This window comes from Heterodontus francisci, chromosome 4 (assembly GCF_036365525.1).
Source record: "Heterodontus francisci isolate sHetFra1 chromosome 4, sHetFra1.hap1, whole genome shotgun sequence".
NCBI classification, from domain to species: domain Eukaryota; kingdom Metazoa; phylum Chordata; class Chondrichthyes; order Heterodontiformes; family Heterodontidae; genus Heterodontus; species Heterodontus francisci.
In genome coordinates this window covers 43,507,882-43,522,018 of record NC_090374.1, presented here as the reverse complement: position 1 = coordinate 43,522,018, position 14,137 = coordinate 43,507,882, and the positions used below count along the sequence as shown (strand labels likewise).

Genomic DNA, 14,137 nt, shown 5'->3' with positions numbered 1-14,137 from the left:
TCCTCTTCACTTCCCTTCTCAACCTATTGTGACGACCGACCGCCCCTGTCAAAGCCCCCAATCAAAATACACGATTCTGATTGTGGTGGTAGAAACGCGCTGATAGTTCAATCCCGTCGCTCCGCAGATCGCCGAGCATATCATTTAAAACTTTCCAAATTAAAGAAAGACCCACCAAATTGTACCAACTATTAACCCCCGAATGAGGCTAACCAAACCAGGTGTCTTTAAATCAACAAATTAACTCTTTAATTAGAAGAACTAAATTCTTAAACACTACGAAGATATAAATAACATTTAAAATAGAAAAAATTAGAGTCCTTGCAAATTTACAGTCCAATGTTGCTTGAAATCCTCACAGAATGTTGCTTCCCTTCTCCAGCGAATTTCAACAATTAATGACTCGCAAATACTTTCAACAGAATCAATCTGACTTTAGAGTTTTTGAGGGATAAAAGATTGTGACAGTCTAACTTCCCTTTCTTCAATTTAAATTACCAGAGATCTGTGTTTTGGCTTGACCTTTTTTTGAATTTTGAGAGATAATAATTAAATAGACTAAAATCCTCTTCCTTCAGTTTAAATAGTTGAGAGCTCTTTTTTCAGGTGCTGTCATCACAGCTGTGCCCTCTGTGCCTGTGTTAGAACAAACTGTCAACTAAAAGCCAGTTCAAAACTGAATAGTAACAAATGTATCGCATGAGACTCACTCCCAGTGGCTGTATCTATGGTAACGAGAATGCACCCTTTGAATCGCAGTCTCCAAATAGCTGTTTTCTAAGGCAACGAAAATGCACCTTCCTATAACTCCTAAGGCTTGCTGGTTCTTAAAGCAATACTGATCCCTTGCAAGCCTTAAAGGCAAACCACATATTCTGAAATAAAACTACAGGACCATGACACTATTGTATTTGACCTGGTCCTCACTTGAACTCACCTGACATGCATCATACATTAGGGGGAGTCAGTGGCGGAGAGGTTATCTCACTGCACTAGTAATCCAGAGTCCAGGCTAATGCTCTGGAGGCATGGGTTCGAATCCCACCATGGCAGATGGTGAAAATTGAATTCAATTAATAAATCTGGAATTGAAAGCTAGTCTAATGGTCACCATGAAACCATTGTCGATTGTTGCAAAAACACATCTGGTTCACTAATGTCCTTTAGGGAATGAAATCTGCCGTCCTGACCTGGTCTGGCCTACATGTGACTCCAGACCCACAGCAATGTGGTTGACTCCTAACAGCCCTCTGAAAAGGCCTAGCAAGCCACTCAGTTGTCAAGGGCCATTAGGGATGGTCAATAAATGCTGGCCTAGCGTTACAACCAGGTGAGAAAGGTGTCTTGGGGTCCCTCTCAGCCCTCACCTGGTCTTACCGTAACAGAGTTTAATTTTAAACACACCGTGTTTTCAGCCCCCCCTTGGTGAAATTTTGTTCACCGCTTTCCAATTATAAGGCAAAGAAACCAGCACAAACAGGCTTTCTTAGGTTTAAAGAAGAAAAGTTGAAATTTATTAAACTTAAACTCTAATTCGGTTAACGCCTACGGATACATGACGCGGCCCACGCTAGCATACATATGTGATACACTCCTGCAAACAGAGACAGAAAAGACCAGAAGAAAAATAAAGTGGAAAAGTTTGAGGCAATAACTGAAGAGTTGTTGTTAGGGTTCTTCGAGCTCACTGTAGAGTCCTTGATTGTAGGTAGCTCTTGCTTTTCATTGGGGCCCAGTAATCTTCTTAAACCTTGTTCGCTGTAGGAGATTTTTCTCTCTTGGGGTTCATGTGTCTTCAGTGGATTCAAAGGCTTGTGAGAAAGAGATGGGAGCAGACAGGAGAGAGATCTTCTTAGTCCAGGAGCAAACAGACACTCTGACTTCCACTCTGGCCAATTCAGAAGAAAACCCTGGAACAGCCAGGTAGTCATGTGACCAGCTGATCTAACCAGTCCTGGCCCTTGTGGATTGTATCCTCCTTACAAGGCCCTGGAATGTGCTTCCTCACCTTCGATGTCTGTTAGTATGCAAATGTTTTTTTCCAGCCACGGCTGATCTGCTTAACAAGTCATTTCCTTGCTCCAACAACAGTGAAAAATCAATGTTCAGAATAAAATTAATGTGCCTCATTCTTGGCAGGTGGGGGCCTAGCAGGACACCTAGTTCAGTCACCACAAACGAATAAAAAAAAACACTATTTTTTGTTAGAGAATATTCTCTATCTCTCTCACCATCCAAGGAGCTCTGGCTTTGGTTCCCCTTGTTGGAATGCACCTAGCCTGTACCTGAAACATCTCCTCCTTAAATATCATCCACTGTTCTGTTACAGATTTTCTTCAGTCTTTCATCCCATTGAAGTTAGCCCACTTCCAACTTAGGAGTTCTATTTTAGATTGTTCCTTGCTCTTCTCCATTAATGATCTAACCTTATGATACGATAATCACTCTTACCCAAGTGTTCTCCCACAGACACTTGGTCCACTGCATTTCCTAGCACCAGATCCAGCAATGCCTCCTTCCTAGATGGATAAAAACATACTTGTCAAGGAAGTTCTCCTGAACACATTTCAGGAATTCCTCCCACTCCTTTCCCTTTGCTCTAACATTATGCCAATTGATATTTGGGTAATTGAAGTCCCCCAATATCACCACTCTATAGCTCTTGCACATCTCTGATTTCCCTGCAGATTTGCTCCTCCGTCTCTCTTACTTTTGGAGACTTGCAGAATACCGCTGGTAGCATGATCGTCCCATTTTTGCTTCAACTCTAAACAAATGGACTCTGTCCTTGCCCCCTCAAGGGCATCCTCTTTCAAACACGCATATGTCTTCCCTAATCAATGCTGCAACCCCACTTCATCTTTCCTTCCCTATCTTTTCTGAACACTTTGTATCCGTGAATATTAAGCACCCAGTCCCCACAATTTTTAAGCCACATTTCCATTATTGCCACATCATATTCCCACATGGCTATCTGACCGTTGGACCTCAATACCTGCCCTTTTTATCATTGGTACCAACCTGTACCATAACTTCTGGCTCACTTTCTTCAAACTGTCGAATATTCTGCACCCGTTCCGTGATGTCCTTTACTCTGGCACCAGGGAGGCAACATATCATGCGGGATTCATGACAACTGTTACAGAAATGTCCTGTCTGTCCCCCTAATTATGGAATCCCCTATAACAACTGCATTTCGACTCTTTGCTGTTCCCTCCTCTGCAGTCCCTTGCCCACTGGTGCCATGGGCTGGACTGCACTCCCTCAAGGTGTTGTCACTCCCTGCAGTCTCCAATGCAGAGTTTGAGAGTGGCACACACCCCGAAGACTCCTGCACTTCCTGCCTCTTCCTATTCTTCCAGATGGCCACCTATCTACGAGCCTCAATTCTCACTGCCTGTGGGGTGATCACCTCCTGGAACGTACGATCCAGAAAACTCTTATCCTCCCTTACGTTCTGCAGTGACGACAGCTGCCCCTCAAGCTCGGAAACCCTGAGCTCAAACTCCCTGCATTTGAGTTAGGTAGAGTTAAAATCAACTAGTGTTCCTGGAGCATTTCCCAGCACGTGTAAATATGGAACAAAAAAATAGGCCTGGCTCAGCTGTATTGTCCGCTTCAATAACCTGATGGCACTATAGGTTCACACATGAAGAATGGCAACTTGGAAGAGGTACCATGAAGTAACTGGCGTCTGTCAACTGTACCTTTAGGGGAGGAGGAAAGGAAACTGGTCATGGGACAGGAAAGCAAAAGGAAAAGTTAGAAAGGAAAGTCAAAAGCAAAATTCACAGAATGTGCAATTACAGCAACTAGAAATTGAGATAAACCTTTACGATTGTCTGTTTAAACAGAAAATAGGTACAGATACAGGAGAAGAAAACTGATGCTGCAGATTTAAGAAGAATAAAATTAAAGTTAACACAAACAAGAAATGCTGGAAATACTCAGCAGGTCAGGCAGCATCTGTGGAGTGAGAAGCAGAGTTAACATTTCAGGTCAGTGACCCTTCATCATGGCAGATATTAGAAACGTAAAAGGTTTTAAGCAAGGGGTGGGGCAAGAGATAACAAAAGAGAAGGTAGAAACAGAAACAAACTAAAATAAAATAAACACATAAAAAATTGAAGTTAAATTTTTTTTACTTTTTCCTGTTAGTCTCTTTTATCTCTCTCCCTTAATTCCACCTGTATTTCCCAATCTTTATTTCACTTTCTCTACACAATTTCACTCTAATTTATATTGCCTGCTTTATACTGCCTGGAATGGACTCTACATGTCTTAGGGAGGATTCTTCAATCTGGTTAAAGAGCCTCGCTGTTTCTTGCCCTGTTCATCAATGCCCCAGATCCCCACTTGAAGGCACAGCACTGGAACAGGCACCTGATGACTGACAGTCTCTGCTCTAAAGCCTGTCAACTCTTGGTGGGCTTATGGCAGCGCGGTGAAGGGCAAGCGCTGTTTCTTCACAGCTGACCACAAACTCCAGGCCATAGCCAGTAATATTATAAATTTTTTTTTCAGGTTAACACCATTTTCTACTCCCATCTCATGATGATCTGTACAACTACTCTGTACTCTCTCATTCAGAATGATGATAGTTAACATGATAATTTTCTTAAGCAACTGGGTCATCTGACGAACTTACATATAACTATCCATATTAATTAAATGCCACCGATACAAAATTCAAAATAGTAATTTTAAATTGTCAATCTTTAATTCAGTCTATTTTCTCATGACATATGACAACTATCAGCATTTCCAAAGAGATTCCATTCCATCAAGTCGATAGAGAAAAGGAACAAGACAAGCCATTATCCATTCATAGGCCATAAAATATAGTACCTTCATCGCCAAATGTGGGAACACCCAGAAGAATTAAAGAAGAAATGTAAAAGAAATACAACCTTTTGATATGTTTAAATATTCACAACAGGGTAAAACGTTATACTGAGCTTTTAAATCATTGTGTATCCATAATAAGCATCTTTTTTGTATTCTAATATGCAAAATTCATCTTATAATAAATATTTACGCTACTATCTTGGCCGTTCCATATTCCTTGTTAAAAATATTTTATATATTTATACACACAAAAATTTCATATTAATCTCTGGTATATTTGAGTAATCCTGCAATCTTCCAGACAGTAAAACTGCAAAGAACAGTGTTTTTTATTCTGGGAAACAAATCAGCTTTTTATCAAATATTGCATGCAAGCCTGTTATTAGATTTTGCTGTAAACTAAACACCATTGTAGTAGAATAACTGGAAAAATGTAAACATGTACATTAAACGCTACAGAAACAAGCAAACATTCCATTGCTGTAAAATAAGCAAACAGATGGATAACTTCTGGATAAAGATCAACACATTTCATTAGAATTAAAATCAATCTTTACAGTAGTAGATTTTTCTCAGTAATGAAACGAAACATTGCATATTAGTAAACGCAAACAGAAAACCAATTTCTACTCTTTACAAAATTCAATATCTAACAAGTAGATTACTACTTGTGGGCGGCACAGTGGCGCAGTGGTTAGCCCCGCAGCCTCACAGCTCCAGTGACCCGGGTTCAATTCTGCGTACTGCCTGTGTGGAGTTTGCAAGTTTTCCCTGTGTCTGTGTGGGTTTTCGCCGGGTACTCCGGTTTCCTCCCACCACCAAAAGACTTGCAGGTTGATAGGTAAATTGGCCATTATAAATTGCCCCTAGTATAGGTAGGTGGTAGGGGAATATAGGGATAGGTGGGGATGTGGTAGGAATATGGGATTAGTGTAGGATTAGTATAAATGGGTGATTGATGGTCGGCACAGACTCGGTGGGCCGAAGGGCCTGTTTCATTGCTGTATCTCTAAATAAAAATAAAGAAATATTTCTTAACCACTACTTAACTTTAAAAGTGTAAATTTATTTTTACATACCGGTCAAAGCTCCCCCCAAACTGCCTCGTCTCAAGTACTTTGCATCTTCACTTAGCTGTCTCTTAAATTTCAAGGCCTTGCCTGTACCACAAGAAACATCAGGATTGCTGGACTTGCGAAATGGAAAGGATGGTGGGTACAAGATGTGGTCAAACTGAAAGATAAAAAAAGGACACTGGAGAATACTGCAGTACATATATATAGCCTTTGTTTAAAATCATAAAAATTTGCTGCTTTCAAGTTACCAGGTAACAGGATGTTCTGATGAGTTTAGCTCTTTCAGTTGATGATACTACTTGTAAGATACATGAAGATAGTCACACCATATAGATATGGGACCAAAGCTTTCAGAATGCATGGGCTTTCAGTCTCTGGCAAATAAACAAACTTAACAAACATTTTCTAATGTAGAACATCTAATAAAAGTGTAAGTCTAAAGTGTCCATCCCATGAACAAAATTCTAAATTAGGAGGAATCACTGGAGTGTCAATTCACAAGCACAGTGGCGCAGTGGTTAGCACCGCAGCCTCACAGCTCCAGGGACCCGGGTTCGATTCCGGGTACTGCCTGTGTGGAGTTTGCAAGTTCTCCCTGTGTCTGCGTGGGTTTTCTCCGGGTGCTCCGGTTTCCTCCCACAAGCCAAAAGACTTGCAGGTTGATAGGTAAATTGGCCATTATAAATTGTCACTAGTATAGGTAGGTGGTAGGGAAATATAGGGACAGGTGGGGATGTTTGGTAGGAATATGGGATTAGTGTAGGATTAGTATAAATGGGTGGTTGATGTTTGGCACAGACTCGGTGGGCCGAAGGGCCTGTTTCAGTGCTGTATCTCTAATCTAAAAAAAAATCTAATCTAAAACTATGGCAACTTTTCTTTACAACAGTCCCATGCCCATTGTCATTGTCACTTTAGTTTAGTTTAGAGATACAGCACTGAAACAGGCCCTTCGGCGCACCGAGTCTGTGCCGACCATCAACCACCCATTTATACTAATCCTACACTAATCCCATATTCCTACCACATCCCCACCTGTTCCTATATTTCCCTACCACCTACCTATACTAGGGGCAATTTATAATGGCCAATTTACCTACCAACCTGCAAGTCTTTTGGCTGTGGGAGGAAACCGGAGCACCTGGAGGAAACCCACGCAGACACAGGGAGAACTTGCAAACTCCACACAGGCAGTACCCAGAATTGAGCCCGGGTCGCTGGAGCTGTGAGGCTGCGGTGCTAACCACTGCGCCACCGTGCCACCCTTTTTTCGTGAAACAATGTGATCTTAAAGAACTTATCAAAATAGGGCATGTCTCTTTCAAACATTTCAGTTTATGTTAGTGCCTCACTCAGTACTTCCATAAGCATCATAATTCTCAAATCAATTATCCATTATGGTCTTTACTGGGCTTGCAGCCACCCCATTTATAAAATGGGTGATCTCAGAGACCAGTAGATAAGAAAACAAGTTCCCATTACTAGTCCCAACAGCTTTCACCCTCTCCCCACTTCCCATTGTGCACAGAAACACAGGGACAGGACCAGGCCATTTATCCCATTGAACCTGTCCCACCATACAATGAGATCATGGCTAATCGGTGACCTAACTCCACATATTTCCCTCTACCTGATTGGTTTGCCGTGACATTACTAATTTACTGCGGGTGTACCTACCCCGCATGGACTGCAGTGGCTCAAGAAGGCGGCTCACCACCACCTTCTCAAGGGCAATTAGGGATGGGCAATAAATGCTGGCCTGGCCAGTGACGCCTACATCCCATGAATGAGTTGCTCAACTCAGTATACAAGGAGGCAAGGGGAAACAGAACATTATATGGGAGGGTTCCGAAGAAGGGTCACTGACCCGAAACGTTAACTCTGCTTCTCTTTCCACAGATGCTGCCAGACCTGCTGAGTGATTCCAGCATTTCTTGTTTTTGTTTCAGATTTCCAGCATCCGCAGTATTTTGCTTTTATTATATGGGAGGATATTTGCTATAGGTGGACAGGTGTGTTAGCCTTCGTAAGCATACTGGATTCATGTGCCTTTGAATTAGTCAGAGTCATAAGCTCACAGTTATGGTGGATTTTGGCCAAATAAAGAGTTAGAAATTTACAAGGTTTGTTGTATAAAAAATAAACATCCGAGTTTACAAGCAATCCTGGAAAGTTTTTGTACAATTAACAAAGTACAAGTTGCAATGTTATCTTCTGAAGCACTTCAGGACAGTTTTCAAATTCCCAACTATTATTTTTTTTTTAGCAGACTCATTCTTAACAGAGATATCACCCTCCTTCTCCCCCACAATGCTAATTCAACTTTTTCATGGTTAACTGTAGTTGCTCATATTCTGTGGGCAAACAACCCTTAACTTGCTACACAGCATTATTCTCAGTTTCTGCTAAAACAGGTATTCAACCCATCAGGTACTCCTCCAATTCTGTCCTCTTGAGCATCACCGATTTTAATCGTTCCCCCACTGGCAGCCATGCATTTTCAGCTGCTGAGGTTCTAAGCTCTGGGATTCCCTCCCTAAGGCTCCCCGCTTTTTGACTTTTTTATTCCTTTAAGTCACTCCTTAAAATCTACCTCCTGCTCCAATATCCCCTTGTGTGGCTCAGTATCAAATTTTGTTTGATAATACTCTTGCAAAGTACTTAAGATATTTTACTATGCTAAAAGCGCTATATAAATACAAGTTGTTGTTATTGTTAACAGAACAGCAGCAAGCTCATTGTAAATTTATATAAACCAGGAAACCTGCTGCTGGCTCAGCTTCACAGAATCCAGGTTCAAACTATGGATCAAAAGCTTGTCACTGTAACAATACCTGACACTAATCTAAATTTACTATTTTGTTTCCAAAAAAAAAAAAGCTCCTCTGGACTATAGCCGAATTTACACATCAAAGAACTAGATATTCTGTTTAACTAATACTACTTTCAGAGTGTAAAGTCACGTCTTCATTTGAAAAAAAAGATATTATTCAGAAAGCTGCACTATCAATTTCCTCAAAGGTTGACTGCACAGCTTTATTAACAGAAAAACCTTCTAAATCCTGCAAATATTGACTGCGCCCGTTAGCAATAATACAAAGATCCAGTTACACCGAAGTTACTAGGTTCAGACCAGTACACGGGTAGTTGAGAGAGTGAAGCTACACTGGCGACTGCATATTGCTGTAGGTTACACCAAGGACAGTCACAAAGGAACTTTGTGCACAGATGTTTGGATACATCTGTCCTCTATCAGTACTAAGGAAATGCTGAAAAAAAAGTTTGAAAAAGAACATGGGGGATCCAATAGGAGTTAAGCCATAACCCAACTCCTGAATTATACCCGACAATTTTTGCTTCAATGGGCTTCCAACACTGCTTTACATAAACATTGAAGCAACTACTGCAGAAGATGTCCAAACTATGTCCAACTTAATAGAATTCTTTGAGGAAGTGACAAAGTTCACTTTTGTCATATACATGGACTTCAGTAAGGCGTTTGATAAGGTTCCCCATGGCAGGCTGATGGAGAAAGTGAAGGCGCTTGGGATCCAAGGTGTACTAGCTAGATGGATAAAGAACTGGCTGGGCAACAGGAGACAGAGAGTAGCAGTAGAGGGGAGTTTCTCAAAATGGAGACGTGTGACCAGTGGTGTTCCACAGGGATCCGTGCTGGGACCACTGTTGTTTGTGATATACATTAATGATTTGGAGGAAAGTATAGGTGGACTGATTAGCAAGTTTGCAGACGACACTAAGATTGGTGGAGTAGCAGATAGTGAAGGGGACTGTCAGAGAATACAGCAGAATATAGATAGATTAGAGAGTTGGGCAGAGAAATGGCAGATGGAGTTCAATCAGGGCAAATGCGAGGTGATGCATTTTGGAAGATCCAATTCAACAGTGAACTATTCAGTAAATGGAAAAGTCCTGGGGAAAATTGATGTCCAGAGAGATTTGGGTGTTCAGGTCCACTGTTCCCTGAAGGTGGCAACGCAGGTAAATAGAGTGGTCAAGAAGGCATACGGCATGCTTTCCTTCATCGGACGGGGCATTGAGTACAAGAGTTGGCAGGTCATGTTACAGTTGTATAGGACTTTGGTTCGGCCACATTTGGAATACTGCGTACAGTTCTGGTCGCCACATTATCAAAAGGATGTGGATGCTTTGGAGAGGGTGCAGAGGAAGTTCACCAGGATGTTGCCTGGTATGGAGGGCGCTAGCTATGAAGAGAGGTTGAGTAGATTAGGATTATTTTCATTAGAAAGACGGAGGTTGAGGGGGGACCTGATTGAGGTGTACAAAATCATGAGAGGTATAGACAGGGTGGACAGCAAGAGGCTTTTTCCCAGAGTGGGGGTTTCAATTACTAGAGGACACGAGTTCAAAGTGAAAGGGGAAATGTTTAGGGGGGATATGCGTGGAAAGTTCTTTACGCAGAGGGTGGTGGGCACCTGGAACGCGTTGCCAGCGGAGGTGGTAGACGCGGGCACGATGGAGTCTTTTAAGATGTATCTAGACAGATACATGAATGGGCAGGAAGAAAAGAGATACAGAACCTTAGAAAATAGGCGACATGTTTAGAGAGAGGATCTGGATCGGCGCAGGCTTGGAGGGCCGAAGGGCCTGTTCCTGTGCTGTAATTATCTTTGTTCTTTGTTCTTTGTATGACCTGCACACAAGTGCTGACCATCATGCTGCAGAGCCATGTCAATTCTCACCAGCTGCCTGCATGATAGTCAAATGATTCCAATTATCAAAGAATTTAGACATTATGCCAGTTTTACATTGTCCCTTTGACTGTAAAGTGTTCCCGAGGGTACGTACTTTGTTTAATAACTGAAAATGAAATATATCCTCCCGTCACTGAATATGCAGGGCAGCAGCAACTCTGCTGGTGCCTGAAGAAAGGAGTGTAGTAAAAATATAGTCCGACAATAAAATAAATAAAAATATCCCTTCAGTCAGTAGCGAGGCTTAATCTCACTTATATTATCCTAAAAAGATTATTCAACTTAGCCCAGGAGGTCTGCCAATAAAAAGAGACACTTATTCCAGTTGTTTGACTAGCGCTGCACCATACCTTCCCAGTAAGAAATATTCTCAAGATTGCAAATTCAATAAAATTCAAGTATATAGAAACTGCACAATATGAACTTAAAATAGCACTTTTGCAAGTGTCTAAACTTAATCCTTTCCAAAGCTTCTGTACTCATCATATTATGTCACTCTTATTAAATTGTTGCAGAAATAAACACTGAACAATTATTTCACATCCCACTCACTTCATCACCCTATATTCCTTGAATTTGATCTTTGTATTGTAACTGTTTATTTCTGGCCCATGGTAAACTTGATAGCCCACCAAGTGAAGTCTGGGTGTCCCCAAATCTGAAAGTCATGTGCCAAAAATCATCAGCAAACAAACGTTGTCCAGAAAGATAGAGCAAAAGTTGGCAAGTAAACAAGAGTTCCGTACATAGAGGAGAACATACATGTCACATATGTGGTAAACTCAATGTGTAGCATAAAGGCTTGTTTAGGGAAGAGAATCAGGAGTAATCCAAGCAGGAGTCGTGATTTCAATATAAATCAAAAGAATTCAGAGACAAGCCTAAAGAAACACATACAATTAAACAAATTTCTCAGGGACGATATTATATCAATGTAGGGTACTAGAGAGGCAAAAGGTGAGATTTGTGAGGTACTAAGTCACTAAGAGAGTTCACAAACACAGGTGAACCCGACAGATTAGAAACAAGATAACATAGTTGCTAATTCAAAACAGACCTTGGAAATGACAGGTGTAACAGTCTCACCAATACCAGCTAAAATTATGAAACTGATCAAAAAAACATGCATTTATATAGAACCTTTAACATAGAAAGCGCAAGGCACTTCACAGGAGCATAATGAAACAAAAATTGGCACCGAGCAAGACTAAATTGGACAATGAATTGTATGTTAAAGACCTCAAGAAAATAGTAACCGACACAAATTCAGAGAGAAACTGTGCTGCCTGACAAACATCTAGGGCACGAAATTGCCTCAAATAGCCTGTTTGTAGCAACGCTATGGAAGCCTTGTGCCGCTTTTCTTGTGCAGCCCATGCCGCTGGCCACTTCCGTATGGCATTGCTGAAGGAGATGGGCACACCTGGGGCCGTACCTGCTTACGTTGGAAGGCCTCGAGTAGAAAACATCCTGACATCACACAGCCAAACTGGCTGATGTGATGCCACGATTCCAAATTTGGGCAACACCTGTGCAGGCAGCCTCTTCATTGTTCGCTCTGCATAGGCCCTACACTAGCGTCATTTAAAGGGCCAGGCACCCATATTGCAAGTAAGCTACTGTTTTTACAGCATTCTGTTGCAAAACGTCTGGAAGTGTTCTTGGAGGTGTTGTGGTGAGTCCTTGGATTTGCCAGGATGTGTTGCCGCATCCTCATTGAGATGGAAGAGCAGTAGATAACTTGTCCACACAAAGGCTGCAGCAGGTATGGAGGCAGCAGTGACATTGCTTCTGGGTCTGCAGGATCTCAGGGAAATGGAGTTGAGGCTGTGGAGAAGTCAAGCTCTGCACCATGCCCGATCAAGCTAGAGCCGGACTACTGCATGCTCCTCAGCAGTGACAGGACGCTGTCTGACATGCCAGCCAATGCATTCAACATTTTGGTGTGCAAGGCCATCAGCATTCTCCTGTATGCCATCCCATCGAGGTCCTCATCCAACTCCTATGAAGCAGAACTCACCTGCGCCCTCACCCTCCAGTGAGTTGGCAAACAAACCATCCTTTCCCTCTGCTGCAGTGCACTTGTACCTGAGAGCCCCTTCTTTAGTGCTGTGCGGTTGCTCTCTTTCCCCCTCCTGGAGTTGGTGTGGATGGGCAGGTGGCAGTTCTTGGATGTCTGAAAGCAGCAACACAGAAAGGGAAGGGTGGTGTGAGGGAGTGGGGTGGGAAGCAAGAGGTCCATGGTCACACCATCAGTGGCTTTCTCATCATGTCAAATAGCAGGATGAGGATGTGCTGGGAGTTGAGAAGGGGCATAAGGCAGGAACATGCTGTCAGCCTCAATTCTCTCAGCGACATGGGATGCAACAGGCTCCATCGCAGCCAGTGTTAAATGCATATCAATTGTGTTTAATCATATGCAAGTGAAGGGCATTTATTGGGGTTTCACTTGAGCACACATAACGAGACACTTACTGAAACGGTGTTGTGGTTGAGTTAGGTGGTGTGTGCTTGTAATGTTTTACTCTGTAAAATGTTAGACTCAGTAAAGATTGGCTCCAGTATCAACCTTCACCAACTAGCTTTCTGGAGTATAACAGCCGGTACCATGGTGCAGAGAACCATCTCTTCTATAGGGCTCAGGAGATGCAGGCATCCTTATCCCCCCAACATTTCTGCACTGTTCCCTTCTATTGTATGCCACCTTGCCCTGCAAGAGAGAGAACAGAATGTCAGTGGTTGTTTGGGTGATGTGCCTGCCATACCTGAATGTCTAAAGATATGTGGAGGCAATGAGTGATGGGTGTGAGGTTGTCCACCTGTTAGGTGAGAGTCCCAAGTGCCAGGGACTGCTGCTGGATGAGTGATGGGGGTGTGGTGCACTGAGCGGCGAGAGACACTGACATTGTGGTGAGCAGATGTTGACATGTGAAGATGGATTCACTGACATTGACCACCCAGAAAGGGGTCATTCCACTTCTTGTGGCACTGCTGCCACGTTCCTTGAGTCCAGACTCGGAGTTGACATTCCTGGTCACATGCTCCCACTTCCTTCTGAGGGTGGCCGTTGAGGGCCTCCTGACCCCAAGGAACCTTGGCATCTCTCCTCCTGCCCACCTCTACCACTAATGTCTCTGTCACTCTGGAACCCTCTCTGTGCCCTGGTGTTTAACTTGCCACAAGTTAAATTTCCGCCATATTGTTCAATGCAGCTTCCCTTTAAGAGGGACAGTCGGACTTTAAGAGGAGCAGGCTGGCTGCACCTTGTGGCCTGCAAACAACTCTGCCGCCGCTGCCCACACCCCCCCTTACCCCACTGAATGTATAGGCCACAGGTAACATGGAGGAGTAAGCAGCACAGGACCTGTTTGGCCACACGCTACAATCATGCAGAGGAGGTGGGCACACCAAATTTGGGCGCTGCCCACCGAGATCTGCATGGACGCGGGAAGGTCAAGAAGCGCAACCCCCACACCCAAA

General features: G+C 42.8%; 1 protein-coding gene across 4 annotated transcripts in view; it reads right to left on the bottom strand.

The window, feature by feature from the left end:
• Nucleotides 1-14,137, bottom strand: part of mast4 (microtubule associated serine/threonine kinase family member 4) — a 575,541-nt gene that overhangs the window by 412,890 nt on the left and 148,514 nt on the right. For all 4 annotated transcript variants that reach the window (XM_068029433.1, XM_068029434.1, XM_068029435.1 and 1 more), the window contains exon 3: nucleotides 5,928-6,081. In XM_068029433.1, the coding sequence (XP_067885534.1) occupies nucleotides 5,928-6,081 (154 nt within the window). The remainder of the gene's footprint in view (nucleotides 1-5,927; nucleotides 6,082-14,137) is intronic.